Source organism: Perognathus longimembris, chromosome 19 (genome assembly GCF_023159225.1).
Source record: "Perognathus longimembris pacificus isolate PPM17 chromosome 19, ASM2315922v1, whole genome shotgun sequence".
Classification (NCBI taxonomy): domain Eukaryota; kingdom Metazoa; phylum Chordata; class Mammalia; order Rodentia; family Heteromyidae; genus Perognathus; species Perognathus longimembris.
This window is the reverse complement of record NC_063179.1, coordinates 40613311-40641259: the sequence shown is the minus strand read 5'-3', so window position 1 is coordinate 40641259 and position 27949 is coordinate 40613311. Positions and strand designations below refer to the sequence as shown.

Below are 27949 nucleotides of genomic sequence, written 5' to 3'. Positions count from 1 at the left end.
GGCATAAAAGCACAAAAGTTCAAGAACAGTGCCCAGCCCCTGAGTTTAAGCCCCGGGAATGGCACAAAATCATCATAATCATTATCATCATCATCATCTTATTGGCATGGTGATGAAAGGGAGAAAGGGAGATGTCTTTTTTCCTCGCTTGTGTCTTAATGGCCTTAGATGGAACTGACTGGCGTAAGGAGAAATCCCCAAGCTGTGTGTTCTTCTGTGTTACATGGGCGCATTCTTAGTATTTGTGCTAGCTACAGGCAGATGGTATTGACTCATTTTCATGACTGGGGAAAACTAGGATAAAATAATGGCAAATACTTCTAGGTCCTACTATGTGGCTGATATAGTTCTAAGCACTTTATTGTATGATTTACCTCATTTTTATTTTCAGAGTACAGTAATTTATGAGGAAGGTGACACTATTTCCTGGTTTCTAAATGCTGAGACTGATGGGCAGAGAGGTTATTAATTTGTTCAAGGTCCCAGGGAGGTGAGTGTCTGTTTAATACAGGAAACTACGTGATCTGGGTCCATTGAATGGCTGGTGCTTATGAGTTTTCAGACCCTAGAAGTTACATCCAAATCTACTAACTGAATTGTATCTAGACTTTGTTTTATATAAAAAAATTACCTCAGGGGTCAGAGGCATGACTCAGTTGGTAGAGTGCCAGCCAGTAAGCAAAAGAGTCAGGTACCGAGTTCAGGTTCCTGCTTCAGACAAGATAAATCCCAACCTGGAAGAAGCACTTTCATACCACAGGAAAGGAAGGACCACTGGGTTGAGACAAAGAAGCCAACCTCTACTCTCAAGGCAGAAATCCCAGGATGCACAGCCGTGGTATCTGTGTAATTGCATCAGGAGGCCTCCAATGGCCTTCTCCTTACCACACTGGCCCATCATTTGTGAGGCTTGCTTAGTACACGCCAGGAGAAGGATCTCTGAGTTTCCTGAATCGATACACAAACATCTTAATACACCGGGACCTCTTGACCCTGAATGCAAACCACGGGCTTCTAAGTCGAGTCAAACTCTTTTGGCCCATCAGCACCTGCTCTAGCGTGGGGAGGGCTTGATAGGCATGCACTGGATGGTTCCTCCTGCCAGCACAGCCCCGGCCAGCCCTGTCGGATCCATCCCACCGACCAGTCCACACTCCTGACTCAACCCAGGCCACACTCCTGACTCACCTCAGCAGCTGCTCAACAGCAAACCAGAAGAGGTCACTCAGAGGGCTGTCAGTAGATAGACTTCTCAGAGTGTCCAGGGTGACCAACCCCTTGACAGTGAAGGCTGACAGTGGGCTCAGCTGCCAGCTGCCTGCCAAGCAGAGCCCCTGCGTGGGCTCTTGTTCTTCTCCGAGTGGCCTCAGAGTTGTCTTACCTAGAAGTCTCTGAGTGTTGTTTTGAACAAGCTTTGTCTTAGGGTTTAGAGGAAGAGACAAAATGAACTCAGCATTCTTTTTGAGACATAATAAAATAGTAATAACTATTCCTATATAATATTATAATGAATATTTATCAGTTATTTAATCATACTATAAATATATACTAAAATTCCTACCTTTTTCTTACTCCCCAAACCATCACTCCCCTGCTAATCTGAGAAGCAGATGGCTAATTGATCGCTGTAAACATAAATCATTAATAATCATAATAAAAAATAATCAGCTGCTAAATAATAGAATCAGTACTGTGGGTCAGCCCCTGAATATTTGGGTGATCATCCCTGAAATGCCTAAGTGTACCTCTGACAGTTTGGAACGGAGGATATTCTGTGAAGTTTCATTGCTGATAACAAAATAAATCTCAGGTGTCAAGAAGCACTACCTAAATCCACTGGAGCTCTCAGTAGCAGAAATGGATGAAGAGCAACATCCAGTAGTTCTGGGTGTTCTCAGTGTTTAAACACTCATAACCCAACTTTGGTTTCTGCCTATTTGGGGAAATCATAGGTTCTGTCAGAGCATTAGGGATGACTAGGGACTCTCCTCTGGACGCTTAGCAGTAACAACAACAACAAACTTACAGGTAGTTTTGCAGGAGTGGATCTTAGAGGAGTTGTGTAATTATTTTCCAATCAACGATGAAACACCATGTGATCTTAGACTGCACTCTTGGTCCTATTTTCTTGCCATAGTCATGTTCCTAGCCCAGAATTACCTGGACTTCCGTGATGAGACTCTTGGTCCTTCCAGGCTCTCCTTTATTATAAAATATCAAAAAATTTAATATAGATCTAAGATTGTTTTCTTGGTTTGGTCCTCTAAAGTATCAGTTGCACCACTTTACATTTTTCACCCGTGGTGTACATAGGTTCCCCTTTCTCCTGTTTTTTGGAGGCTCAACTCACGCCTTGCTTCGTGAAGCATTTCCTGATAACACAGCGCTTGGCTTTCGTGTAATCCCTGTTCTATGATGTGAACCTCTGTCTCTCTGTTTAAGATGAACACCCTGTGAGGCCCGTTCCCTTCTCTGTCTCCTTCCTTTACTAATTTGATGGTGATCTATACCCAGTCAGAATTCTCAGGGTCAACTTCAGCTCTTCCTTGTCTCACTCATTTGTTTACCAGAACTTGGACTTTGCCTACTAAAAGTATCTCTACCCTTGTCTCTCTTCTTCAGATGGGCTGCTGCGCTGCCTTAGATCAGGCTGCCATTGCTTTTTCTCAGGGATGCTGGAGTGACCTTCACAATGGTAGTCCCTAGGCTGGTCCTTCCAGAGTTAGGACTAGAGAGTGATGAGCGCAAGCTACCATTGAGTTAAGGAAGCACCCACTCTCAGGGTTGTACAAGTGCAGAGCAGATGCCAGCGCAAAAGGACCACCTTAAATGTGCTTCAGGCATGTCCGGGGTCTCAGCTAAGTCCTCTGGTCTCCTGGCCCTTCTGTCCTCTCCCACGCCAGCTCTTCCTCATGTTGTGCTTCCTCTCTTTGCGTAGAGATGATGTCCAGTTGTCCAAGTTGTTTCAAGTTGTCTCTGACCTCTTTTCCTGCTCTATCCTTTGTCACTCTTCTCCTGACCCTGAATTTTTTTTTGTTCTGAATCCACCCCGAATCCCCTGAAGTTCCCCTGGGTGCTGTGTGGCCACAGACTTCTTCCCTCCCCCAGAACATTCCCGGGAGAGTTCCTTTGACGGGGAGACTTCTTGTTCATGCTTTCCATGTAAAACCCTTCCACACTTCCTAGAACTAATTAAGCCGCTCCCTTCTTTTCTCCCCTTTAGCATAACTACTAATTACAGCATGTGTCTCATTCTGTGGTAATTACTTCTTGCATGTTTTTAATCTCCCAGGCAAAGGAAGGTTCAAAGCCCCGTCTTCACACGAGAATGGCATAGGCAGGTTTTAAACCATTGCCGCGGCAGACAGGCCTGAGCCACCTCTGAGGTCAAATCCCTGGCTGTAGCCTAGGCATCTGTGTTTAAATGTTCATTTCCTAGCTCTTCGGGTGATTCTACCGGACAAGCATATCCCAAACCACCCCATGCAATGAGCTGCTGGGAAAGAAAGGCCCTGTCCTGTCCATGTTTATGAGTCTCTCCTTCCTCTCTGTCCATCATACCTGACGGGGGTCCTGGATTACAGCAAGAGCTCAATCCAGAGAGCAGCCCTCACTGGCTCCGCTTGTTGCATTAATGATCGGGATTAGTGAAGGCCTTGTCCAGCTGGTAGGTCGCGCTCATCTCCTCACAGGCAGGTTAGAGTAAGGTAAGCAAGCTTGCAGAGCAAAATGCCATTGGTGTAGGACAGCTATGTGAGACCTATAATGAACCGCAAAGGGACTTGATGTTCTTAACTTCTAAAACGTGCAGGTTGTTTTGTGTGTGTTTTAAAAAATGATTTGAATACCAAGTGAGTTGTAATTGCTTTTAAGGGGAAGAGAGGCTGAAAAGTATTTGGGTTTGGTCCTCTAAAGTATCAGTGGCACCAATTTACATTTTTCACCCATGGTGTACAAAGGTTCTCCTTTCTCCTGTTTTTTGGAGGCTCAAGTCACGCCTTGCTTTGTGTAGCATTTCCTGATAACGCAGCACTCGGCTTTCATGTGATCCCTGTTCTATGATGTGAAGTCATGTGGTATCGTATGTATTTGAGTGAGCACACTGGAGAAACAAACGGCCTTCATGATTCACACTCTCATTGGGCTGCATTATTCAGACTCTTCTACTCTCTGCTGGCTCACTGGATGTGTCAAGGTGTCTTTGGCCTTCATATGCTGTTTAGTGTCCAGGTGCACGTAGGTAGCACATAGCATTGTTATTTGGCACAGTCTCATCTGTATATATAAGCAGCCAACTTTCATCTCTGCCTGCACCAAATACTTTTTAATATCACTTTCTAAATGTGAAGGTCAGGGATGTTGTAAAGGCCACATCGGATATTTGCAGTTCTTCCTGGCTAAGGTGAGCTGACTTCTGTTATAAATGCTCTCCAATGTAAACTAAAAGAAGGCCCCCCCCCACCTTTGTTCAAATGCCTTTGGTGTTATTACTTCCTTTGGTTTTATTTGGTTTTGTGAAGGTCCACGGGTATTTAAATAGTTTCAGAGAGAGAGAGGGAGAGAGGTCTTTGGATTCTTTAAAAAAAATGGTATTGGAAAGGTAATGTGCAGAGGGGTTACAGTTACATACATCAGGTATTGAGTGCATTTCTTTTTGAACAATGTCACCTCTTCCCTTGTTTTCTCCCAGTTTTATCCCTCCCAACCCCTTCCCCCGTCTAAGTTTTACAGTTAATTTTCAACAGTTTCTATTCAAGTGCTTTCTCTGTAGAACTTGAGATGAGGGAGGCCCTAATTCTCATTTCACTTCCTTTACAGTTGTAGAAATCTCTCTTTTTCTTCCATCATCTCTTACCATTCCCTTCTTGTTCTCTCCCTTTTCCTCTGTACTTTCCCAATCTTAATTATGCTTTTCCTCATTTAGTCCCTGAGAAGCCCTACCAGATAAGGACTATTACGTGCCCCATTACACTGAGAAGAAAAGTGGAGCACAAGGAACTTAAGTAACTCAGCCAGGACCTCATGGCCAGGGATGGGAGAGCAAGGACTCAGATCTAGGTCATCTGTTTCAAGGCATGGGTTCTTCACTTCATGCTGTCTGCCCCAAAATTCTGAGTGCTAAAAGGTAGCAGGAACACGATGAAGAATACTGTATTTGATCTATAACCATCTCTCCACCTCAACTTCCATTACTTTAATATTGGTTTACTTATTGCCACTTTTAATAAAACAGTCCAATAGAATAATAAGTGCTCAACTTGAGACTTTTGTTTTTATATTATTATAAATAATTCAGCTCCAGAATTCAAAACTGTTTTGTGGTACTAGGGTTTGAACTCAGGGCTTTGTTTTTCCTAGAGGCATAGAAGTTCAAATCAGTAAGTTCAAACCAGAAAATTGTACATAAAGAAGAGACCCTGAAGCCCTCTTAGCATTGCACAGAGATCAGGGCTGAGGCAGCTGAGAGCATTGGTTGCCCCTGAACTCAGCAGTACTGTATAGGCTGGCCAAGGAAAGTCCACAGCCGGTCACTCATTTGTAAGGTCCAGGAAAAGGGGAAGCTAGTTGTGGAAGCTTTCACTGCAGTGACATCTACCCAACTATCCCTGACCAAGACAAAGGGGAAAGTCTAGGCCAGGCATGAGGGCCTACTAACTATGTAGCCTAAGCATTTGGCACTGGAGAAAGCTGAAAGACTTGTTTGAGATCGTATAACTAGTGAAGTTGGCCTTCAGGAGATGTTATTTTCAGGGTGGGGGTAGATATTGGTTACTTCATTGTTTTGGTGAAATGAAAACTAGCTAAGTGGTGTGGAAGGAGAAATTACTTGTCAAAAAAACAGCATGACAGGCTTCATTAAGGAATCATTGCAGTGGAGTTTTTGTACTAGAGAACAGAAGTTGGGCTCAATCCCTAACACAAGAAGGAAAAGTGAGAATTTATAGCCAAAGACCAGAGTCCCAAGGACCCTGGAGTATATAGCAAATTACTGAGAGGTAACATCAAGGTAAAAGGAACTCTGGCTAAAGCAACCTAACTGGATTCTTTTTGGTGATAGTATTGCTGGTATTGAACTCAGGACCTTGTACTTTCCCATCACATTTTTGCCCAAGGCTGGCATTCTATCACATATCTACTTCCAGTGTTTTTCTGCTGATTAATTGGAGATAACAGTCTAGTGGGAGGTTTTGCCCTTTCCTGCCTGGTCCGGCTTTGACCTTCAGTCCTCAGAACTCAGCCCCCTAAGTAGCTAACATAATAGGCCTGAGCCACCATCATGTGACCTAACTGGATTCTTGATAAAGCAGGCTTGGGTGATCAAGCATTGATGGAGAGATGGTGGAGGTTGAGAAACTTGATCAGATATCAAAGATGATCAGAGAATCTGGTTTTGGACTTAGCATAATTCTTGTTCAAACTGAGCAATGTAGAAATGAACACAGATAACAAGAGTCAAGGCCTCATTGAGAAGAAAGGTGAGAAAATCTTGACTGGATAGCTAGTTGTTTTTCTCCCTCCACAGGGAGAATTTTGTAAGTGAGCCTGTACCAGAGATATACCCCAAGTTTGTTAGAGAAAGTTCAACCTTTGGGAAAATAAGTGTACCTACTTATTGTGATATGACTAATACCTAAAGTATTGAGTATAATTGGGAAATAAAGATATTTTTAATTCTGTGATAACAGACTATATTATACTATTTCTTATTTATTCCTAGAAATGTCATTGTTATCTAAATATTTTATTACACTTTGATGTAAAACTTCTATTTTTTTTTCTTGTTTTTTTTTTGCCAGTCCTGGGGCTTGGACTCAGGGCCTGAGCACTGTCCCTGGCTTCTTTTTGCTCAAGGCTAGCACTCTGCCATTTGAGCCACAGCACCACTTCTGGCCATTTTCTGTATATGTGGTGCTGGGGGATTGAACCCAGGGCCTCATGTATACGAGGCAAGCACTCTTGCCACTAGGCCATATCCCCAGCCCTAAAACTTCTATTTTAACCTAAGAAAATCCTCATATAAAAAGTAAATATGATCACTGTCTCATGGAGATTATTCCTCCACGAATCCAGACTATCACCATAGAAAGGTTTCCATTAAAAATCACTTTATAAATAAACAAGCAACGAATTCTGGAGTCATGCATCAGTCAGAGAAAAAGTGCTTAAAACAATTTTTAAAAAACCCATTGGCTAAAAGTTGCTAGGAGAAAAAACACAGCAGAACATTTCCTAAAATTGTTCTGTTTTGTTTAAATGTAGTTTAAAATGACAGTGGAGGGAAAATGCAACTCCTTCAGGGACTGTCAGAGGGAATCAAAGGCAGCTTAGCAATGAGACAGAAATGGAAATGTGATATTTATCAGGGGAAATGAGGGTATGATTAAATAAAATGAAGCAGCCCCTCTGTTAGTAAATGACTTAATGAGCAGGCCATGCTTCAGGCCTTTTTGTCATCTTCTGAAGACAGATGGGGCTAGCCAAGAATGGCCTTTTCATAGATATGAGAAGAGAAGGTTATTTCTCAGGTCAGGTTCAATCTCCTGAAATCTGGGCTACATTAAAATCTTCATTACACTCAGAAAAGAATCTGAAGATTACAGTCAAACCTCTCTTCCCATTGATCTCTTGGAATTGAGTTGGAAGCATACCTCTAGTCCTAAGAAAGACAAGTCCCAAGGCAGGGGAGCCCTTTTTTAGGACACAGCTTCTGTAATTTGGACCTTTTCTGATTCCATAATAACATCAAACTTGAAACTCTACTACAGAGCTGTAGTAATGAGAACAGGTTAGTACTGGCACAAAAACAGACTTGAGGACTAATGGAACAGAACAGAATACTCGGAAATAAACCTGCAGACCTATAGAATCTAATATTTGATAAGCAAACCAAAAACATAGTCTAGAAGAAAGACAGCCTGTTCAACAAATTGTGCTGTGGGGACTGGATACCCACATGCAGAAAACTGAAACTAGATGCCTATCTATCATCTTGCATTAACATTAATTCAAAATGTACTAAATGTAAGTCCTGAAACAATGGAATTATTACAGGAAGGAGTAGGAGAAACATTAGGACTCCTTGGCAAAGGTAAGAACTTTCTGAGTTAAGATCCAGAAGTACTGCAAATCAAAGAAAGACTTGATAAGTGGGATGGCATCAAACTAAAGAGTTTCTGTGTGGCAAAGGTCATAGCTAACAAGATAAAAAGACAACTTACAGAATGGGAGAATATTTTGCCAGCTATACATCAGAGAACGCTCTAATATCTAGAATATACAGAACTTAAGAAAAATTAAACCCCTGAAGAAAAAAACAACCCAATTAAATGAGCTAATGAGCTAGAGAGAAGACACATGAAGAAATGCTTAATACATCTGGACATAAAGGAAATGCAAATTAAAACAACACTGAGATTCTGCCTCACTCCAGTTAGAATGGCCATTACCAAGAAAACAATAACAGATGCTAGTGAGGATGTAGCCAAAAGGATTTGAAACCTAATACACTGTCAGTGGGAATGTAAACTAGTTCAACTACTCTGGAAAGCAGTATGGAGGTTCTTAAAAACAAAACTAAACATAGAACTACCTTATGATCCAGTAATTCCACTTAAGGGCATATATCCAAAATAATTATGAACCAGGATACAGTAAAGTTACTAGCACAACTATATTCACTGTAGCAAGGTATGGAATTAACTTAGATGCCCTTCAATGGACAAATGGACAAATGGACAAAATGTGGCATATGTACATACAATAGAATTTTATTCATCCATTACAAAGAATAATGTTCCATTTGTAAAGAAATGGAAAGACCTGGAAAAAATTAAGTGAAACAACTCAGATCCAAAGAGATAAAGGCTGCATATTTTCCCTAGCAGTAGAAGCTAGGATGCTTATAAGCTAATACATTAATGCATTATGAGCTTTGCAAGTGTATACCAAATGAATTTACTATGGTAGACTCAAGGAAGAACTCAAATAGTGTAATTCCTTAGAAAGGCAAAGTTAAATTCCACAAAATAGACACCAGGAAGGGAGTACTTGGGAGGGGGAGGTATGGTCATGGGGAGAGGGAAAGACAAATGAAGAGGAGAAGAGGGGGAGAATGCAGTTGAGTTCAATGTACATTATCCTATAGAATTAAGAAAAGCAAGGGAAGGGATGGGTAGGGAGAGATGGTTAAGAATGTTGAAAGGAGTGGTGTTGATCAAGATGCACTGTATTCATAAACTGCTTTGTTAAATGGCAACTACTTTGTTCAACTACTTAAAGATAATAAAGTTAAAAAAAACCACTCAGCTTCTCCTTAACTAACCTTTTGAGCTCTCCGTCTCATCCAGGAAGATCTTACCCGACTCATGTCTTTAGAGTTAGAAATACCCAAGATCCTGAAGCCTCTTCCCTCAAACAAGTATTAGACAAATACAAGATTTTAAATAAGAAATGTATTATAGAGGTTGTGTTTCCATGGAAAATATACAAGTGTAATAGTATTTTGGGGCTCAAGTGTGTGCACACACACACAGAGATCATTTGTGAATCAGGTTCAAGTGCAGATTCTGTCAGTAAGTCCCAAATGGACCATAGTCTTCAATTCTTTGGAGGCCTGTGGTCTAAGAGTTGCACTTTGAGAACCAAGGACCTGAAAGACACGATTTCAAATTCTTGCTTCTCACAGCCTTAGTTCTCCTACTTTGTAAAACAAGGAGTTTGAAGTGGAGATCATTTTTCATTCTGCCCAGCAAGAGCCCCATGAGTCATGGAGAGCGGAGAAAGCTGGTGGGTGCCCCCAGCAGCAATCTGCTCTGAGTCCTCAGGAAGCCCAGTCACCACTCAGTGAAGACAATATGGAAAGGTGACCACAAACAAGGCAGGAAATACCATTTGAATCCTGACAATCCCCGAGGATTACAGTTTCCTTCACCCTGTGCCTTTGCCAACTTGATTCAAAGGTTTGACTCTCATTAGATCACGTGATCAGTAGATGAACATGCTAATTGTGACGTGCTTGCCTCAAATACGCTGTTATGTGGGCTTAATTCTTCCTATAACTTGCCCAGTGGGACAATCCAATTACCAATACTCATCAGGCATATTCATTGAAGATTATTACCCTTGGATCTTAGTCATAAAAGTAGAGATACAGTTTGACATTACAGTTTTTTTGTGTGATAAACCTATCGGTGGTGGAGGAATTTAGTACTATCTTGAAATGTCTAATTTTCAGCTCGTCCTCAGATGCTCCCTTCGTGAAATCTTTCCAGAGGCCCCATTGGAATTAGCAGCCCCCTCATACCCTCTGCTACCTGTCACCCCTCCCTGGGGCACAGGGCTCCTGGATGGGCTCAGGATCACGTTGTTATATGCCTGTTGGTGTCCCTAACTGAATATTGAGCTGCTTAAACCATCCTGCTGGGGCATAAAAAGGATGTGGGGGAGTCAGAGCCTAGATGCAGGTATACCACACTTAGCATTCGCTCATCAGTTCTGGTCATTGAACCTCAGACGTCCATGGATGGTTCTGGCCTGAATGTCGCCCTCCAGCTTCCTTCCTGATAAACTACTCTCCCCAGATTATGAGTCTGAAAATCCACATTCCTTAGAGGAATCAGAGGAACGTGAGAGGCTGTGGGTGGTTTTAGCCAAGGGAGTGGGCAGGACCTGGATTAACTATGCCAGCCCCAGTTCTCTTTACTTTCTTTAAATTAGAATATGATCAATGTTAAGATAACTCTCATATCTAGCTAGAAAGTCTGCTTTCCATCAACTGCTTCCTGGTTGATATGTCATAGATGGTTCCAAAGTAAGCGTAGTGGAAACAACTGTGGTAATAGTCAAAATAATTACTACCAAGAATAGTCTGGCAACCATAACAGCTCTTTCATAGCACAGTACCCTGTGGCACTGGGTTTTAACCTTTTAGCTTCCAGATCAAGGACAAATCGAGGAGGCCCCCATGGGAGTATGCAGAGATGTGGGCATGGTACCTTCCAGTTGAGTGTCCGTGCTAGAACACACCCCCAGGTTCTAGTCAGAGAAACATGGCTTCGTCACCCTGCTTCGCCAGCTTTCTGTCAGATCACCTTGTATAATCTCGCTGAGCCTCAGTTTCTTCCTCTAGGAAAGGGGCTAGTAACACCCACTTGGCAGGATTGTGGTGACAGTTAAATGAACCCACATGTGGTATATTCCTGGAAGAGTGCCTGGCATAAACAAGTGCCCAGTCAGTATCTACCGTATCCGGGACTCTTGTTTACTACCACTGAAATACAGCAAGAGGAGCTGGACATGGTAGTGCATGTAATCTCAGCGGTTGGGAGACAGAAGCAAGTGGATCCATTTGGGCTACACAGGGAGACCCTGCCTCAAATAAATAAACAAGTAAATAAATAAAGTAATGCAGACACTTGTCTCGGTACTGTAGTAGAGTTTGTGGGTCACATAAGAGAACATGAGTTAGTGTTGCTGTGGCTTACTCCTGTGGAGGTGGAGAATGGCAGGACTTAAGGGGCATGGGGAAGCTTTGTTCCTGGCCTAAAGCTATAAGAAAGCCTTACTTTCTTTAGATTTCAGTAGCTATATAAGCTGTTCCTAATCTTTAGAAGCTAATTTTCTGATTTGTTGGCATTTTAAAAACATAGACATTATTGTGATGAAGCTTAGCTATCCATGATCTTCTGAAAGGCATGAGTAAGAAACTTGAGCCTCTTGGCCTATGAATAAAAGAGCTGCTGTGTATGCATTTCTCTGGCTGAGTCTGTCTCCTCTGGCAACTCCCTTGCACTAGTGATGCTGATACATTCTTTAAGCCATCACCTGGATATGCATTGGGTCTCATGATATGCATAAGCTCTATTGAGAAGGATGAGCAGAGAAAAGTCAGTGCCAGAGTACAAAGAAAAGTAGGCCATGCAAACCCAAGCAAAGGTAGCCACCTACCTCTGTGGTGCTCCAATGCAACTCAAACCAGCTTCTGTGTTATTTTATAATTGCTCTCAACACTTACCCTTCACTGTCTCTGTGTGTAACCAGTCATTGAGGTGAGGGTCCCAAGGCCTTACCTGAGTTTCCCTTCTGAGTTTCATAGTCACTCATTAACTGTGTGGTTAGCAAGCTAACTTGGGGTGGGAGTGTGTGTGTGAGGATGTTTAATAGGCTATTCTTCAAACCAATCTAAAGTAATAAATAGCCAGTGGATTATAGCTTCTTACTTTAAGACCAGAGGATTTAGACACTGATTTTGAAAATAGTTGCTTCAGTGCAGCAAAGGAAAAAGACAGAAATGGAGATGAGCTAGCAGCTTCTTGACTGCCTCATTCAGATATCACAAACTTCCCACTATTAATTTTATTTCCCTTTAGATAGTTGACACAGTCTTACAAATGAATCCCTCTGAACTAGCATTTGTCACACCTAATATTGTTTAATCCTGACAAAGATTGTAGTCTAGGAGAGTTCCCAGTTTTTAGAAGGAAGTGTCACTTAACAGTAACAGCAAGCCAAGAGTGACCTCTACCTAACTCCTGGTTTTCAGTTTGTTTCCCTTAGAAATCAAAGCCAAACATGACAAACTCCTTAAACTCCTAAGTTTAAGTTTTCCCTGATAAGCAGAGTTAGAGATCCCCTACTTTAATATTAATTCTTTGTCATTGCTAAGCCCACCTTCCCCAAGGAAGGGCTAGGCCTTTAAAGAGGGATTATTGGGAAAGAACCCACAGAATCTTCTAGAGTGGTCTTTTGGGTCTGATCTAAGTGCATATCATCTGCTACAGACAGGGACTTAAAGCAGTCTGAGGTCCTCCTTTACCTGGGGGTCCCTGACGTGGTCTTCAAGCTTAGCATTGGCGTAGTGCTATACTGGACATTCATATTTGACTCCATTGAGTCAAGTTCCAGGCTTCCTCTGTGAGAGACTGAATTCCTATCCACCGTAGACCCATCCCCACATGCTGCAATGGAAAAGTTTATGTTCTACTGTATGCGATGGTGGAGGAACTAACTTCCTACCACCCTTGGCAATTGATCATGGAGGCCAAAGGTATACAGGAAAGCTTGCTTTCCAACTTGAAACCTGATCATTATATTCTGAAGGGTGAGTTTTTAAAGGGGATTTCCCCCATGCAAAACACCGGGGTGTATTTTGTTCCTTGTTCATTGCTGTTACATGTACCATTTACTCGCAACTTCTGATGTGTTTCTTTGTTTTCTGTGTGTTGCAGGCAGCATAGTGTACCTCGGGATGATGGTGGGGGCATTCTTCTGGGGAGGACTGGCAGACAAAGTGGGAAGGAAACAGTCTCTTCTGATTTGCATGTCTGTCAACGGATTCTTTGCCTTCCTTTCTTCGTTTGTCCAAGGTTATGGCTTCTTTCTCTTCTGTCGCTTGCTTTCTGGATTCGGGTAAGGTTTTCTCCTTCATATTTTATAGTAATGTGTTTATTCATAATTGTGCATGTTCCTTGCTCTGGAAGACCTCATTACCAAGAAATGATCTCCTAACACATTGACTCTATTTTAGAGGTCATCCTTAGAAGCTATAATGTTGATCCTTGGAAATGTGGTCTTCAACCTTTAAGTCTAGACAAGAAATGAAATACACCTTTTGCCTGTGGTTCATGCTTCTGTATTAACTGCTAAAAAGTTGGTATTGTTTGAAGAAGAATGTTACTTACAAGCCAGAGAACATTCATGAATGTGTGTTACTTTTGAAGGCTTAGTGTTTTACCTACTATGAACTCATTAAAAGTCTAAAGCACTTAAAGACTGTCTTAAATCTATGATTACAGTGACTCAAAATAACCGCGGTGTATTGATCTGTAACATGAATATATTTAACTAAGGAGGAAGCCTGTTTTTTGAGATGTAATAATATTTTCCACTGTGAATTCCTGATTTCTGTTAAATTAAAAGATATCGGGCTGTTAGACAAGGGCAGTGACATGAGAGCCAATGATGCCATTTTCTTTCAAAAGATGAGGTACTTATTGCTTCCCTGAGTCCACAACTTAAGAGTCGCCTGATTACAGGCGTATGGGAAATGCCATTTTAACAAGGAAAAGAATTTTCAAATACCAATTCTTGAGATTTTTTTCAAGGTATTGGTACACATTATATTTTAAAAATTGATCTAGGCGCAGGTGACTCATACCTGTCATTGTAGCTACTCAGGAGGCTGAGATCTGAGAATCACATAAAAAACGAGCTCAAGCAGGAACGTCCATGAGACCCTTATCCCCAATTAACTCACCAAGAGTGGGAAGTAGAGCTGTGGCTCAAGTGGTAGAACACCAGGCTTGAGCCTAGGCCAAATACTAGTATGAAAAGTAAGAAAAGAGAGAAAGAGAGAGGAGGGAGAGAAAGAGAGAGAGGGAGAGAGAAAGGTAGAGAAAGAGAGAAAGAAGGAAGGAAAGAAAAGAATGAAAAGGAAAGGAAGATAGGAAGAAAGAAGGAAGGAAGGAAAGAGAAAGAAAAAAGAAAGGAGGAAGGGAGGGAAGGAAGGAAAGAAAGAGAAAGGGAGGGACAAAAGAAAGAAAAGAAAGAAGGAAGGAAAGAGGGAGATGGAGATACAAATTTGTTGTAACTGTTGATGATAGACCATCACAATCTACACAGCAGAAGGCAATTCTAAGAAAAAAAGATCAAGGTTCTTCAATGTGTCTTTCTTTAATTACATAGAATCCAATTTCATTACTTATGAACTCAGAAGCTAAGCCTAAGAAGTTTTCATTTCATTAATGCAACTGCAGCCAGACAATTAGGGTCCTCAAACTACAGATATTAGATAAAAGATCATGTTATATCTACATAATTAATCAGCTCCTTCCATCCGCATCATAGCCAGTGTTTAAACTGAGAAGTAAACAGAGAAGGAAAGATATGATATTAGAAATGTTTCTTTTTGGGCCTGTGGTTCTCAGACCTCCAACAACATCATGCATTTCCTGGAAGCTAGTGCTTGCCCTTCTTCTGCCTTTGAAATTTCTTTCTTTTTATAATTTTGAAGTTATTTATTAATAACTATTATTACCTTTAAGTAGTTGAACAAAGGAGTTGCAATTTAAGAAAACAATTTATGAATTTAAATATCCTCAGTCTTGCCACCCCTAAGAGCATCTCAGTAGTGATTCCTACCACAGTTCCATCCTCCCTGAACATACTCACTTCTTATGTGTTTCTTTCTCTCTCCCACTAGCATGTAATTTCCAAAGGGCTGGAAATGCCTCTTGTATTGGATTGATTGTCCCTTGGTATCTGTGGGTCATTGTTTCCAGGACATTACATGGAGACAAAAGTCTAGAGATATTCAAATCTTTCGTGCAAATAGTCTAGTATTTACACGCGATGTGCACACACCCTCTTATGTTTTAATTCACCTCTAGATTATTTCCAACACCTAATATTATGTAACTGCTAAGGTTTTAAGTTAGAAAGAACTCTATTTACTCTGTATGTAGTAAATAATGATCATATCCCCTTTATTAGGAGATAATGACCAAAAAAGGCTGCACATACGCAATTGCAGATAACTTTTTGAAATACTTTCAATCCATGGTTAATGGGATCCCAGGATCTGGAATCTATGGCTAGGAAGGGCACCTGTGCTGTTTGATGGCCCTCGAGAAGGTAGGCATGGCTAGTAAAAGACAGCAATGGGAAGTGTGAGCCCATAGACCTGCGGCCCAGGCAGCTTGTGAAGCGAAATCGGAAGCCTAGCAAACTCCTACTTGAACTATGTAGACAAAAAAAAACAACAACAAAGTGACTGAAAACCTAATGACTCAAAAACAGAAAGCTATGGCCCCTCCGTCAATTCCTAAGCCGGAGCCACTTCACAGACGCAGAACCCTTTGAACAAGAGGGAGATCACGTCCCCGGGAAGAAGGATGCCCCTACCCTGCCAAAAAATTATTCTGTTAATATTTCTACCAGCCTTCCCTAAGGGAATCCACAACCTTTTAACCAGGAGCATAGTGCTTGGGGGGCGTTGCGGGGGGCAGGCCTCTCAGAGCTTAATGGACACTGGCTCAGAACTGACATTAATTCCAAGAGACCCCAAATGTCACTGTGTCCCACCAGTCAGCATAAGGACTTTGTGGAAGTCAGGTGGCCAGTGCCATTTTAGCTCTGGTGTGTCTCAAGTAGACCAGGGATTAAGTTACTGGCTCCATTGGCTCCACCCTGCTGAACTCTTCTGTTCTCTTACCCAGTAGCTGGCAGATACTCACCCCCAGGAGAGCACCTGTCCCTCCATTCTACTCACAGGGAATTTTGGCTCAGAGAAATGTTCTAGATTTCCCAGCCCAAACACTTCTATTTGCTGGTTTCGAATCAGAAATGACTCAGCTAGGAGTTACACTCTAAATAAGTCCTTTTAACCTGCAACTCCACAGTAAAAACAACAACAACAAAACAAATCCTGAACCTCATGAAACCAAGGCGTGGCTATCTTGACGGTTTTGCTGTATCTCATCCAGTTGCTCTGCTAACAAAGCTCTCTTGGTGGTACTGCACCATCCTCCCATTCCTGCAATATAAAGGATCCTGGAAGAAGTGCTTATTTTAAACTGAGATCTCCCTGCATTTCATTGTCCCCAAATATGCTTTACCTTTTGTTTGTTCTGGTGGGAGTTGTTTGTGTTTGTTTGTCTATTTGTCACGGCAAGGTCTTCCGCATGTGATCTTTCTGCCTGGGTCCCCCCAAATGTGGGGGTTACAAGTGTGCTCCACCACACCCAGCTTCGTGATTTTTCTCCTAACTCACCAAGTCATGAAGCGCGAATGTCCAGCTGCCCCATGCTGGGTGACTTTAAGTATTTATTCAATGCAAAGAGAGGTCTCCTTGCCAGGGAGAGCAGTGTTGTGCGGGAATGGAACATAGGTCCTCGCCAATTACTCCTTTGTCTTTCACTTTACTAAGTGAATCTTACACCAAGAGCAGACACAGCCCTCCCGTCCTCACTTACAGCAAATTAGAAAGATGGGAAATGAACTTGGCACCCCTGATTCGTTTTCATCTGTCCCAGAATTGAATTATTTGTTTCCAGTCACTGTTAATTATGAGGATGATAATGCTTTGAATGCCAGGCAATGTCAGAGTCAGGAGCTGCGCACGAAACCTGGCATTGCTAAGCATGAAGGTCAGGAGGAAACCAGAACAGCAATAGGAATTAAAATGAAATTTCAGTTCAGGCAAGGTAGTGCACATCTGTAGCCCCAGCTGCTCAGGAAGTGAAGGGCGGAGGATCAAGAGTTTGAGGCCAGCCTGGGAAGTTAGCAAGACCGTTCCTTAGACGTAAACTGCAAATGGAGGTCTGGAGCGTGCCTATGCACGAAAGGAACACAAAATGGGAACACAAAATGGAGGTGAGAACGAGTGGGGAGACACAAGTAGAGTGGATGGGTTTGGTGGTGGTGGTGGTGGGTGGTGGTAGCTTTTGGTTTCTTTAAGGGGAGCAAAGGAGGGACACAGAAAAGGAGGGAGAAAGAGTGAACAAATGCAACTGTGCTGTTCAGTATACAATATGTGGGAAATGAGCTATGGAACTTGTGGACCAAGGTAGGGGTGACATTGACCAAAAGAAGTAATGCACTCATTATCTGACTTATGAAATGGCAATCCTACTCTGTACAACACTTCAATAATAACAATAAAATTATATTTTTTTTAAAAGTTGAAAGGCTGTGGGGAGGGTGAATATATACCTGTGGAACTCTGTTATTCACGTGTGAAAACAGAACACTGAAGTCTGTTGACATTGTTTTTAAAACAGGAGAGGGAATGGAAGAAAATGGTAGGAGGGGTGAATTTGATTGAGATACATTGTATGCATATTTAGAAATATCACAGTGGAGCCCCTTTGTACAACTACCACAAGCGAATAAATATGTAGTAAATAAATAAATGTATGTGATACAGAAGGTAGCTCCTCCACAGAAGTGCAAAACAATACAACAAGAGCACTTGCCTAGTGTGTGTGGCCCTGGCCTCAACACTAGTACAGAAATGAAGGAGTGAGGGAAAGAAGGAAGGGAGGAAGGGAGGGAGGGAGGAAAGAAGGAAGGGAGAGATGGAGGGAGGGAGGGAGGGAGGGAGGGAGGGAGGAAAGAAGGAAGGAAGGAAGGAAGGAAGGAAGGAAGGAAGGAAGGAAGGAAGGAAGGAAGGAAGGGAGGGAGGGAGGGAGGGAGGAAAGAAGGAAGGAAGGAAGGAAGGAAGGAAGGAAGAAAGGAAGGAAGGAAAAGAGGGAAGGAGAAAGGGCCAAATTATATGTTTATAGGTCAATGCCTTTACAGATCAATATTTTAAAATAACTGACGTTTTCTACCAATTATTCTGCTTACACTTTATGTAATACTGCGGGCAGTAACTGCTTCCTGGATCAAGGAATATTTTTTTATTGTGACTTTGGAAATTAAGAACCAGTACCACGGGCTGGGGATATAGCCTAGTGGCAAGAGTGCCTGCCTCGGATACACGAGGCCCTAGGTTCGATTCCCCAGCACCACATATACAGAAAACGGCCAGAAGCGGCGCTGTGGCTCAAGTGGCAGAGTGCTAGCCTTGAGCGGGAAGAAGCCAGGGACAGTGCTCAGGCCCTGAGTCCAAGGCCCAGGACTGGCCAAAAAAAAAAAAAAAAAAAAAAAAAAAGAACCAGTACCACCCAAATCATAGGTCCTTTAGCACTACCAGTGAGCAAAGGAAATATCCCATCCTTGATTCGGTGGTGAGTTCCATTCCTAGTGAGTGTGTGTGCTTCTCACGGTTGTCTTTGTCACTAACCTGAGCCTTGCAGTCAATGCAGCACCCTTAGTTCCTCTACCAACCCAGGCTGTTCAGGGACAATTAGCCTGTGCTCTTTTGTCTAAGCTCAGCACAACATCCTCAGGGGCTGTGATATCCAAGTTGCTCTCCTAAAGCAGAAGGTGATAAAAAGTCCATCTTTGGGGATGCTACTTTGATTTCTTATTTCTGGCTCCAATCAGTTCATTAACACACAATGAATTGGTCCTGAATTGCCATGTAATTCTCCTGACAGTTCAGTGTCTTCCCTTCTTTGGGTTGATTCTGAGTAATAAAGGATGTTTTCGTGCAAGTTATTTGTCATTGTGATTCCTGACATAGACTATCCTGACATTCTCTGTCCTTTGTATAAGCTCATAATACTTGTCCTAATAAAAGCTGCTAGAGTTGGTTCTTGATGGACTTGGCTCTGGATTTATCACCTGTAAAGATCCATGTGGATTTACAGTAGTTACCTAATTTCCTCCTTAGTTACATAGTTATGTTCTGGTAGAATGTCTCCCTTTCCAGTGAAGATGGAAAATACAAGGTGCGGGTAGAGGATTGTTTCATAATTACATGGTAAATAAAATAAGCTAAAATGAAATTATTCTGTGTTACATGCTATTGGAGAATTAAAACATCCTCAGTACAAGCAGTCATCAGATATTCTGTAATTTCTCCCCTAGATTTATGGCATATTTCCAGGCATGTTAAGGACAATTGCTCTTATTTTGCCTTTTGCCTTCCTCTTTCACTGCAGAAGTCTAAACTTCCCTTTGCCTGAACAGGCAGTGTATGTGGTGATTTTCCATTGCTGTAATGAAATACTTGAAGCAGTCAACTTAAAAAGAGGAAAGGTTTATTGGCCCACAGTTTGGGAGATGTCAGTGCGTGGCTGGCTGGCTCTCTTGCTTTCGGCCTGTGGTTTGGCTTTGTACGATGCAGGGAGCCTGTGCCGGGCAAGCTTCCTCATGGCCATCAGGAAGTGATAGAAGATAAGAAAGAGTGCGGTTCCCAATGTGCTCTTCAAGGATGTGCTCCCCATTACCATCATCCCTCGCACTCGCTTCCAACTCTTACAGTTTCCACACCCTCTCAAAAGCTCCAAAGACTGCAAGGAAGGGACCAGGCTTTGGGAAAGTCATTCAAGCCAGGGCAGCCAGCATGAGGTACAGAGAAAACAGCACCCATTAAGTTCTTGGGTAAGCTTTGTGCAGACACTAATCTTCTCTGTCCTCCATCACGTAATGTGCTAACCTGATTTGACTTTGTCTCACATACCCCAGCAGAGGAGAAATTTCATCTTGGAAGCTGACTCACCCTTTGCTCTACACAATATCCCACTCATAACTTTGTTTAGACTATTGAGGAAAATATATAAATATGAACGGTGATAATTTACTGGATACTTAATAGTGAGTCACACGCAGACTGCAGACGTGTTTCAGCAGGTACTGTGTGTGTGTGTGCGTGCACGCACGCGTATGAGGGAACAGCTCAGTTTTCTCTATGTGTTTTAGTGTAGAAATTTTATAATGGTGCTAAAAACCCAAATCGTTATTTATTAAAATTACAATTACATTTTTTTTTCCAGTCTTGGAGCTTGAACTCAGGGCCTGAGCACTGTCCCTGGCTTCTTTTTGCTCAAGGCTAGCACTCTGCCACTTGAGCCACAGCGCCACTTCTGGCTTTTTCTACATATGTGGTGCTGAAGAATCAAACCCAGGGCTTCATGTATACGAGACGAGCACTTTACAACTAGGCCATATTCCTAGCACCTTTAGAATTACTTTTATTAGAATTATTTATTACCTTAATTCCCAAATACCAATATTCAGTGTTATTTTTAAATCATTTTTGAATCTGAATAATTTTCCTTTATGTTATGAAATTTCAATGATTAATCCTTCCATACCTCCTTTTACTAAGGATAATTAAGATTTGACAATATTTTGACGGGAAATAGACTTAATATATGATACTGAGAAAAATTCCTTATGAGTCACTTTGTTTTGATTGCTCCATTTATATTAACATTCCATCCAAAATTAACCTGAATCAGTTACTGGTGGCTTATACATGTAATCCTAGCTAGTTGGGAGCCTAAGAACAGAAAAATGGTAGTTTGAGGCCAGCCAAGGAAGAGAAATTCCCACAGCCCCATAGCACCCATAGCTGAGTTCGTTGGCATGTGTTTGTCATCTCAAGCTATAGAGGAAGCTGAGATTGGAAGGATGTGGTACCAAGCCAGCTCAGACAGAAGAGGCTCTGTCTTCACGAAGGAAAACTGGATGCAGTGACACATGCTTGTGAGTTTCATGATGATGGAGAGCCTAAAATAAGTGTGTCACAACTCAGGTACCTGCCTGGACAGGAAGCAAGAATCAAGCCTTAAAATAACCAGTAAATGGGGCTGGGGATATAGCCTAGTGGCAAGAGTGCCTGCCTTGGATACACAAGGCCCTAGGTTCGATTCCCCAGCACCACATATACAGAAAACGGCCAGAAGCAGCGCTGTGGCTCAAGTGGCAGAGTGCTAGCCTTGAGCAGGAAGAAGCCAGGGACAGTGCTCAGGCCCTGAGTCCAAGGCCCAGGACTGGCCAAAAAAAAAATAAATAAATAACCAGTAAATGATAGTGGTGAGTGATATTACAGCATTCTAGTAATCATGAGGCCCTAAGTTCAAAGCTCCAATTAACTTGAAACAACAACAACAGCATATACCTGAGCAGATTTCAGTAGTAGCTATTATTATGTAATAATACATAGTAAGCTTTCCGTGTTAGCTGGATTGGAAAAATGTAAAAGATAGCCATTTTATACTTTGCATTGTGGATTTTAAAATAGGAACGCCTGACTCCCGTCCTTAGAACTCTCCATATTTTGGCCAGAAGATTCTTTTGGGTGGGTTGCTGTCTTAACCATTTTAGTCAATATAGGATGTTTGGCCTTCCCCCTGGTCCCCTACCTATGTGATTCTACTGAGTTATGCCAACCAAAATTGTCTCCAAGCACCATCAAACAATTTAAGGGTAGAGCAGATTCAGGGAACAGAAGAGTATTAAAAATTCAACTTTATTGAAAAACTACTGACACATGGAAATGTGAGAACTTAAATATACACGTTTTTACTCTCTTGTATGTCATTTCACAAATTATCTTAAGGCAACAAGCAATATCACTGACCAAAAAAATCTCTTACATGTATTAGCTGATCCCATAAAACATTTAGATAGAATAACGATAGGAAACTTTCTAAAATCTGTCAACTCTGGGGCTGCATTGTGATGGTCTTTTCTTGCCCTGGACACTTAATATAGGAAACAAATTATTACAAGCCAGGAGATCCTTTTGGCCTTCCCTCCTACGCAGATATTTTTATCCAGGATCATGATAGTAGCTACTTCTTCCTAAGTGGCACATAGGTACTTTGGAAGTTCCAATAATGGCCGACAGGATTGCCCAGTGCCCACTGACTGGTGTCAAGTAAACCCGCTCCTTCATAAGGACCATCAGGGCATCTGGGCAAGGGGTGATCATAGCCGCTAAGGTGGAAGGTCACACGGGAGGTCCTCAGGAGCTAACCTGCAATGAGAACGTCCATCCCAGCATTCTCAGTCTCTTGCCTGGCCATAGTGAGTCAGGAGGTAGTGTACATTTCCACTCACGGGCATACCTTAAGTCATCGCAAGGCTCCAAGATGGAGTAATCACATTTTACTCTTTGATATCAAATTTGCTTGAAATCTCATTTACATCTCAATGTAATGTAATATGATGTAATTTACATTCTAGAAATCTAACACAAATAAAGCTGTAACATACCTTTCAACGACATCACCAGAGATTCTCTCTGTAACCTGCTATGTAGCTGCACATCAAAAAATAGCTATCTATATTTAAAAGCTCACATATGTTTGGAACAGATCTAGCTGAAGTTATGATGGTGTCTGAGGCTCACCTCTCTAGAATGAACAGAATTTAGATTCTGTAGAAACTTGTTTCAGAATTCTTCACCCGACTAGAGGCCACTCGGATATGTCATCTCTCCAGGGCTCAGTCGGCAGGTCTTGTAATGACCTCTGGTGGAAGCGTTATACCCCATTCTCTTCATGTGTGCTTGATTGGGTCCAGATGATTTTATCCATGTCCCTGAGCTTGCACTGATTCAGCTGTGGCATCCGTGGGATCGAGACCAGAGCCCATCTAGGAAGTCATCCTGTGGATTGTGTGTTTGTCAACACATTAGCCTGACAGGGCTGCAGGACCAGCTGGGGTGGGCTGGCAGTGAGTACCGGTTGCAGATGGTCCCCTACAGGTGTTTGCAGCTGTGTTCAAAGTTCTCACCTCATAGGCAGACCATATTACAGAGTCTCTCTTTTTGAATAAGCCAGTTAAAATATTTTCTAGGTACTACCATATTCTTGTGGCTTTTTTTTTAAACCAGTACTGGAGTTTGAACCCAAGGCCACATGCTGAATCAGCTTGCTTGGTAGACTGGTGCTCTCCCACTTGAACTTGCTCTCCGGCCCTGGTTTTTGCTGGCTATTTTGGAGACTGAGTTTTGTGAACTTTTCTTCCTGCTCTGAACCACATTCTTGCAGGTCCACCTGCAGTTCCATTGTTAGATTCACTTACATGGTTAGGTCCTGTAGTGAGTAGAAAACGCATTTGATTCTCAAGCTAGACTCTGAACCACTCCACCTTTTGGCCACACTCACTAACTGTATACATGTGACGGTTTTGCAGGAAGGAGAATGACACCTAATATTAAACATTGAGACAATACTATTAAAATGATAGAAGATCCCCATCCTTTCATATGCTGTGTGGTGATAGGAATGTTAAAGATTGCCCTGGCCTCTCGTGTAAGCTGTCCAGATCCCAACATCAGGTGTTTTCTGTCTCTCTCCCAGGATCGGAGGAGCCATTCCTACAGTCTTCTCCTACTTTGCTGAGGTGCTGGCCCGGGAGAAGCGGGGTGAGCATCTCAGCTGGCTCTGCATGTTTTGGATGATTGGTGGCATCTACGCTTCCGCCATGGCCTGGGCCATCATCCCACACTATGGTAAGGAGCTGCCCCTGCACCAGCCAGGGGAAACCTGGCTTTGTTTTAGTTTTCACATCCACCTCCACTTTCCTGTCTTCTAAGTGCTAACTTAAGGACAACTCTGTCCTCACCATGCTTCTCCTTTTCGTGGCACCCAAGAGGATTTTCTTTGTGTATAAAGATCTATATAAAGCAAGTGAATGTTATGTGTTATGTATGCAACCTTTTATATATGTGTGTAAGAGGAAACACCCATTACCGCATACTCTCACAACGCTTCTGGTTGCCTGAATGCACGAGAATGATTTTCCCCACTAACCAGGTCTCCTATAGCTGGTGTCTTGAATTTCACTCAGTTCCAACACTATCTGCTTGAGTTTAAAGTCCTGTCCTACAGATTGAAGACTCAAATCCACAGGACTGCCCTCCCTTCCATGCCAATTCCACGTCTAAGCCTCTGAAACTTCTGACTGACCAGCAATGAGCAGGTCTTCCCATAGTCCTTGCCCCATCTTTGAGCTCCATCAGTTGCTAGAATGGCTCACAGATCTCAGAGAATAACTGCACTTGAATTTTCCAGCTCATTCTCAAGAATGTCACAAAGGATGCAGATGAGAAGTCAGATGAAGAAGTACAGAGGGTGAGGTGAACTCTGTCTCTCTTTTGCGTGTCTTGCTTGCCTGGCTGGTGTTTCACCACTTGAGCCATGCCTCCAGCCCCTTTTGTTCACTTTAGTTAACATTAGAACTGACTAGAAGGAAAATAAAAAGCAATGGAGGCATCGACAAAGTAGCTTATTTTATGTCTCCTGAGACTGACTTGGAGAAATGCAAGGCTGGTGTGAGAGCAGATCATGGAGCACCCAGAGTGCTCTTCTCCCAGTTCCACCATTCTTAGCACATCCTAGCAAGTAGGCCAATATTCAGGGATGCACAAAATACAAAGGAGGCATACGAATATGCCTGTGTTCCTGTCAAGAGTTGTCTTAAAAGCCACCCAAATCCATTTATATGTCATTGTGGAGAACTTTAACCCATGACCAGCAAAGAGAAGGTAAGTTGGGCTAGAGTGGACATCAGGAAACAAACTGTCTACGCTGCCCTATTTCACTCTGCCTCTGCAGACTCCATTAAGAACACTCCCAAATTTCATAATCTATTCCAGTCCACCCTTCATATTAACCAGTTTGGGAATGCAAGTAACCAGAATAGCTCTGGTTAACACCAGAACAGGAACTTTCTAAAAACCTATTGGGCAGTTCACAGAATGGTTGGGAAGCCCTCAGTAGCACCAAAAATTATAATACTCATTTTGAAAAATGAATGGCAATATCAAATGCTGGTGAGGATACAAAGGAAATGCATTTTTCATGCATTGCTGAAGGGAATATAAAAGAATGCAGCTACTCCGGGTAATATGTTAGCAGTGTCTTAAAAATGGAAATATATAGCTAACATCACCCAGCTGCTGCACTGCTGGAGAAAAATGGGAATGGTTGTCCATCTGAAAACTTACTCATGAGTCTTCACAGCACCTTTATTTTTAATATCTGAAAACGACAAACAACTAAAATGGCCTTAATACAATTGAATGCTACTATCAATGAAAAGAAAGAAGTGAGTCATTCAATAACGTGTGGACCTTAAGGACATATTTCTGAGTGCAAAAGCCAATTTCAAAGGGCTTACTTCTATGACATTCTAGAAATGGGAATACAAGACATGAAGAACAAGTTAGGGATTACCTGGGCATAGTGGTAGTCAGAGAAGGTGTGCCTGTCCCTATAAAGGGACCACACCAGGAAGATATTAGTAGACTTGTTTATGTTTTGATTTTTGCGGTGGTTACATGACTCTACACATGTGATAAAATGACATTGGACTGTACACAGTTAGACTTTTGTCTCCATGGGTTCCACATTTATGGAATTGATCAACTATGGACCAAAAACATTTGGGAAAACATTGCATGTGCACTTAACATCTACAGATATTATTAACATTTCCCTAAATAGTATGGTATTACAACTATTTACATAATATTTGCATTGTCCTTAGTGTTATAAGTAACCTAGAGATGATTTGAAGTATCTGGGAGGGTCCCTACAGGCTATGTACCCATACTAAGCCATCTAATATAAGGGCTTAATCATCCACAGGTTTTTGTATTCAAAAGAGATCGTGGAACAAATCCTCTGCAGATGCAGTGTTATACCTGTGCTAATACTGCATGATCGCTTCCTACTTTCAGAATTGTGCTACGGTTTTATAAGACGAGACATTGAGGGAAACTTGGTCACCTGTACACGGGATTTCTCTTTGCAACTTTGCAAGAATTTATTATTGTTTCAAAATTGGAAGTATAAATACACTTTGAGCAATATACCTTGGAAGATAATTTTTCCATATAGCCTCTCATTCTAATAATCTTGAGAGACAGCCATAGTGTTACTACCTTTTTTTTTTTTTTAAATGGAGAACTTGTTGCATAGAAAAAGTGTCATTTCTCAGCCAGGCACCAGTGGCTCACACCTGTAATCCGAGTTACTCAGGAGGCTGAGAGCTGAAAATTAAGATTTAAAGCCAGCCTGGGCAGAAAAGTACGGGAGACTGTTGTCTCTAACCAGCAAAAAAAGCTACAAGTGGAGTGCAGCTCCACTGGTAGAGAAGCAGCACCGAGAGGAAAAAGCTAAGAGAGAGCACTCGGGCTCTGAGTTCAAGCTCCAATACTGGCACAAAAAGAAAAAAAGAGAGCAGTGTGGGGCTGCAATAAAGAGAGAAGGAAAGAAGGAAAGAGGGAGGGAGGGAGGGAGGGAAGGAGGGAGGGAGGAAGGAAGGAAGGAAGGAAGGAAGGAAGGAAGGAAGGAAGGAAGGAAGGAAGGAAGGAAGGAAGGATAAAAAGGAAAGAAAAGTTGTCACCTCCCAAAGTGACACAGATAATGGAAAGCTGGACATTAGAAACGATCTTGTGATTCTTCAAGATGAGCTCCAGGCATGGCAGTGTGGAGAAGCTCACAAAGGGTGAGCCAGCGGGTGGTCTGGAGGCCGGTCTGTCTGGTGTGCCCACCACTCCCTTTTTCTGCCCAGGTGATGCAGTGACAGTCCTGGACCAGACCCTCAGAGGTCTGAGCCTACATCATTTGCCTTAAAGCAAAACCAATTGCATGCAGAATCATTTATTTTTTAAATGATCAGTTTGTAAAACTTCATAAGAGACAGGGGGTCTTTTAAATTAATTCTTATGTCCCATGCTTTATGGCCCACCGCGGAGTAAATCTGCATGTGGCCTTTTATTTCCACCAAAGGCAGCCTGAGATCTTTCACTCTCCTCCCCCACGGCGCACAATCCACCCTTCCGGGCCCATTGCCCACCTTACTCTCCTTACTATGCAGAGAATTCAAGCTCTGTCCAGCTTCCTGCTCCAAATTTGCATGTCTCACCGGTATTAGGCTGCTCAGGTTCCCACTTAGACTGTTGACTATGAGACCTAAATAGCACCATTTCTTTTTCATAGTTCTGGAGACAGGAAATCAAGGCCAAGATGGCTTAGGCGGTTTCTAGTGAGGTTCTCTTCCTAGTGAGCAGGGAGCTGCCTTTGTAGTATGCCTTCACATGCAAGTTGAAGGGGAGATTTGTCTCTTTCTTCCCTTTCTTATAAAAAAAAAAAAGAGGAAAAATCAAACAGGCCACGGTCCTATTGAATTAAGGCTCTACCCTCATGACCGTAGCTCATCTTCATTACTTCCTAAAGGCCCATCTTCTGATCCATTGATTATTGGGAGGGGAGGCTTCAACCTACAAATGTTGGGGCATTCAATCAGTCCACCATACCGCTCACTGTGGCCTTAAAACAAAGGACTCTCTGGTTACCAGGAAGCACCCTAACTGGATCTTTTTCTCAGAAATAAGGTCTTGCTGGATTCTGTAAATCCATAAGGACTCGCTGTCTCCTTTATGTGTACATTTCTATATTTGGAAGCAGACAAAATACATGGGTATATGTCAGAGGGTTCTTTGGAAAGAACTGTTCTGAAAATACCCTTGCTGGGCTGAATTCATCATTAACCTAATTAGATGCTTTATTCAAGGCCTACAATTAGCACCATTACCAAG

General features: G+C 42.3%; 1 protein-coding gene across 1 annotated transcript in view; it reads left to right on the top strand.

The window, feature by feature from the left end:
- Positions 1 to 27949, top strand: part of Sv2c (synaptic vesicle glycoprotein 2C) — a 99919-nt gene that overhangs the window by 11485 nt on the left and 60485 nt on the right. The window contains exons 2-3 of the mRNA XM_048368165.1: positions 13227 to 13407; positions 23703 to 23854. Of these exons, the coding sequence (XP_048224122.1) occupies positions 13227 to 13407; positions 23703 to 23854 (333 nt within the window). The remainder of the gene's footprint in view (positions 1 to 13226; positions 13408 to 23702; positions 23855 to 27949) is intronic.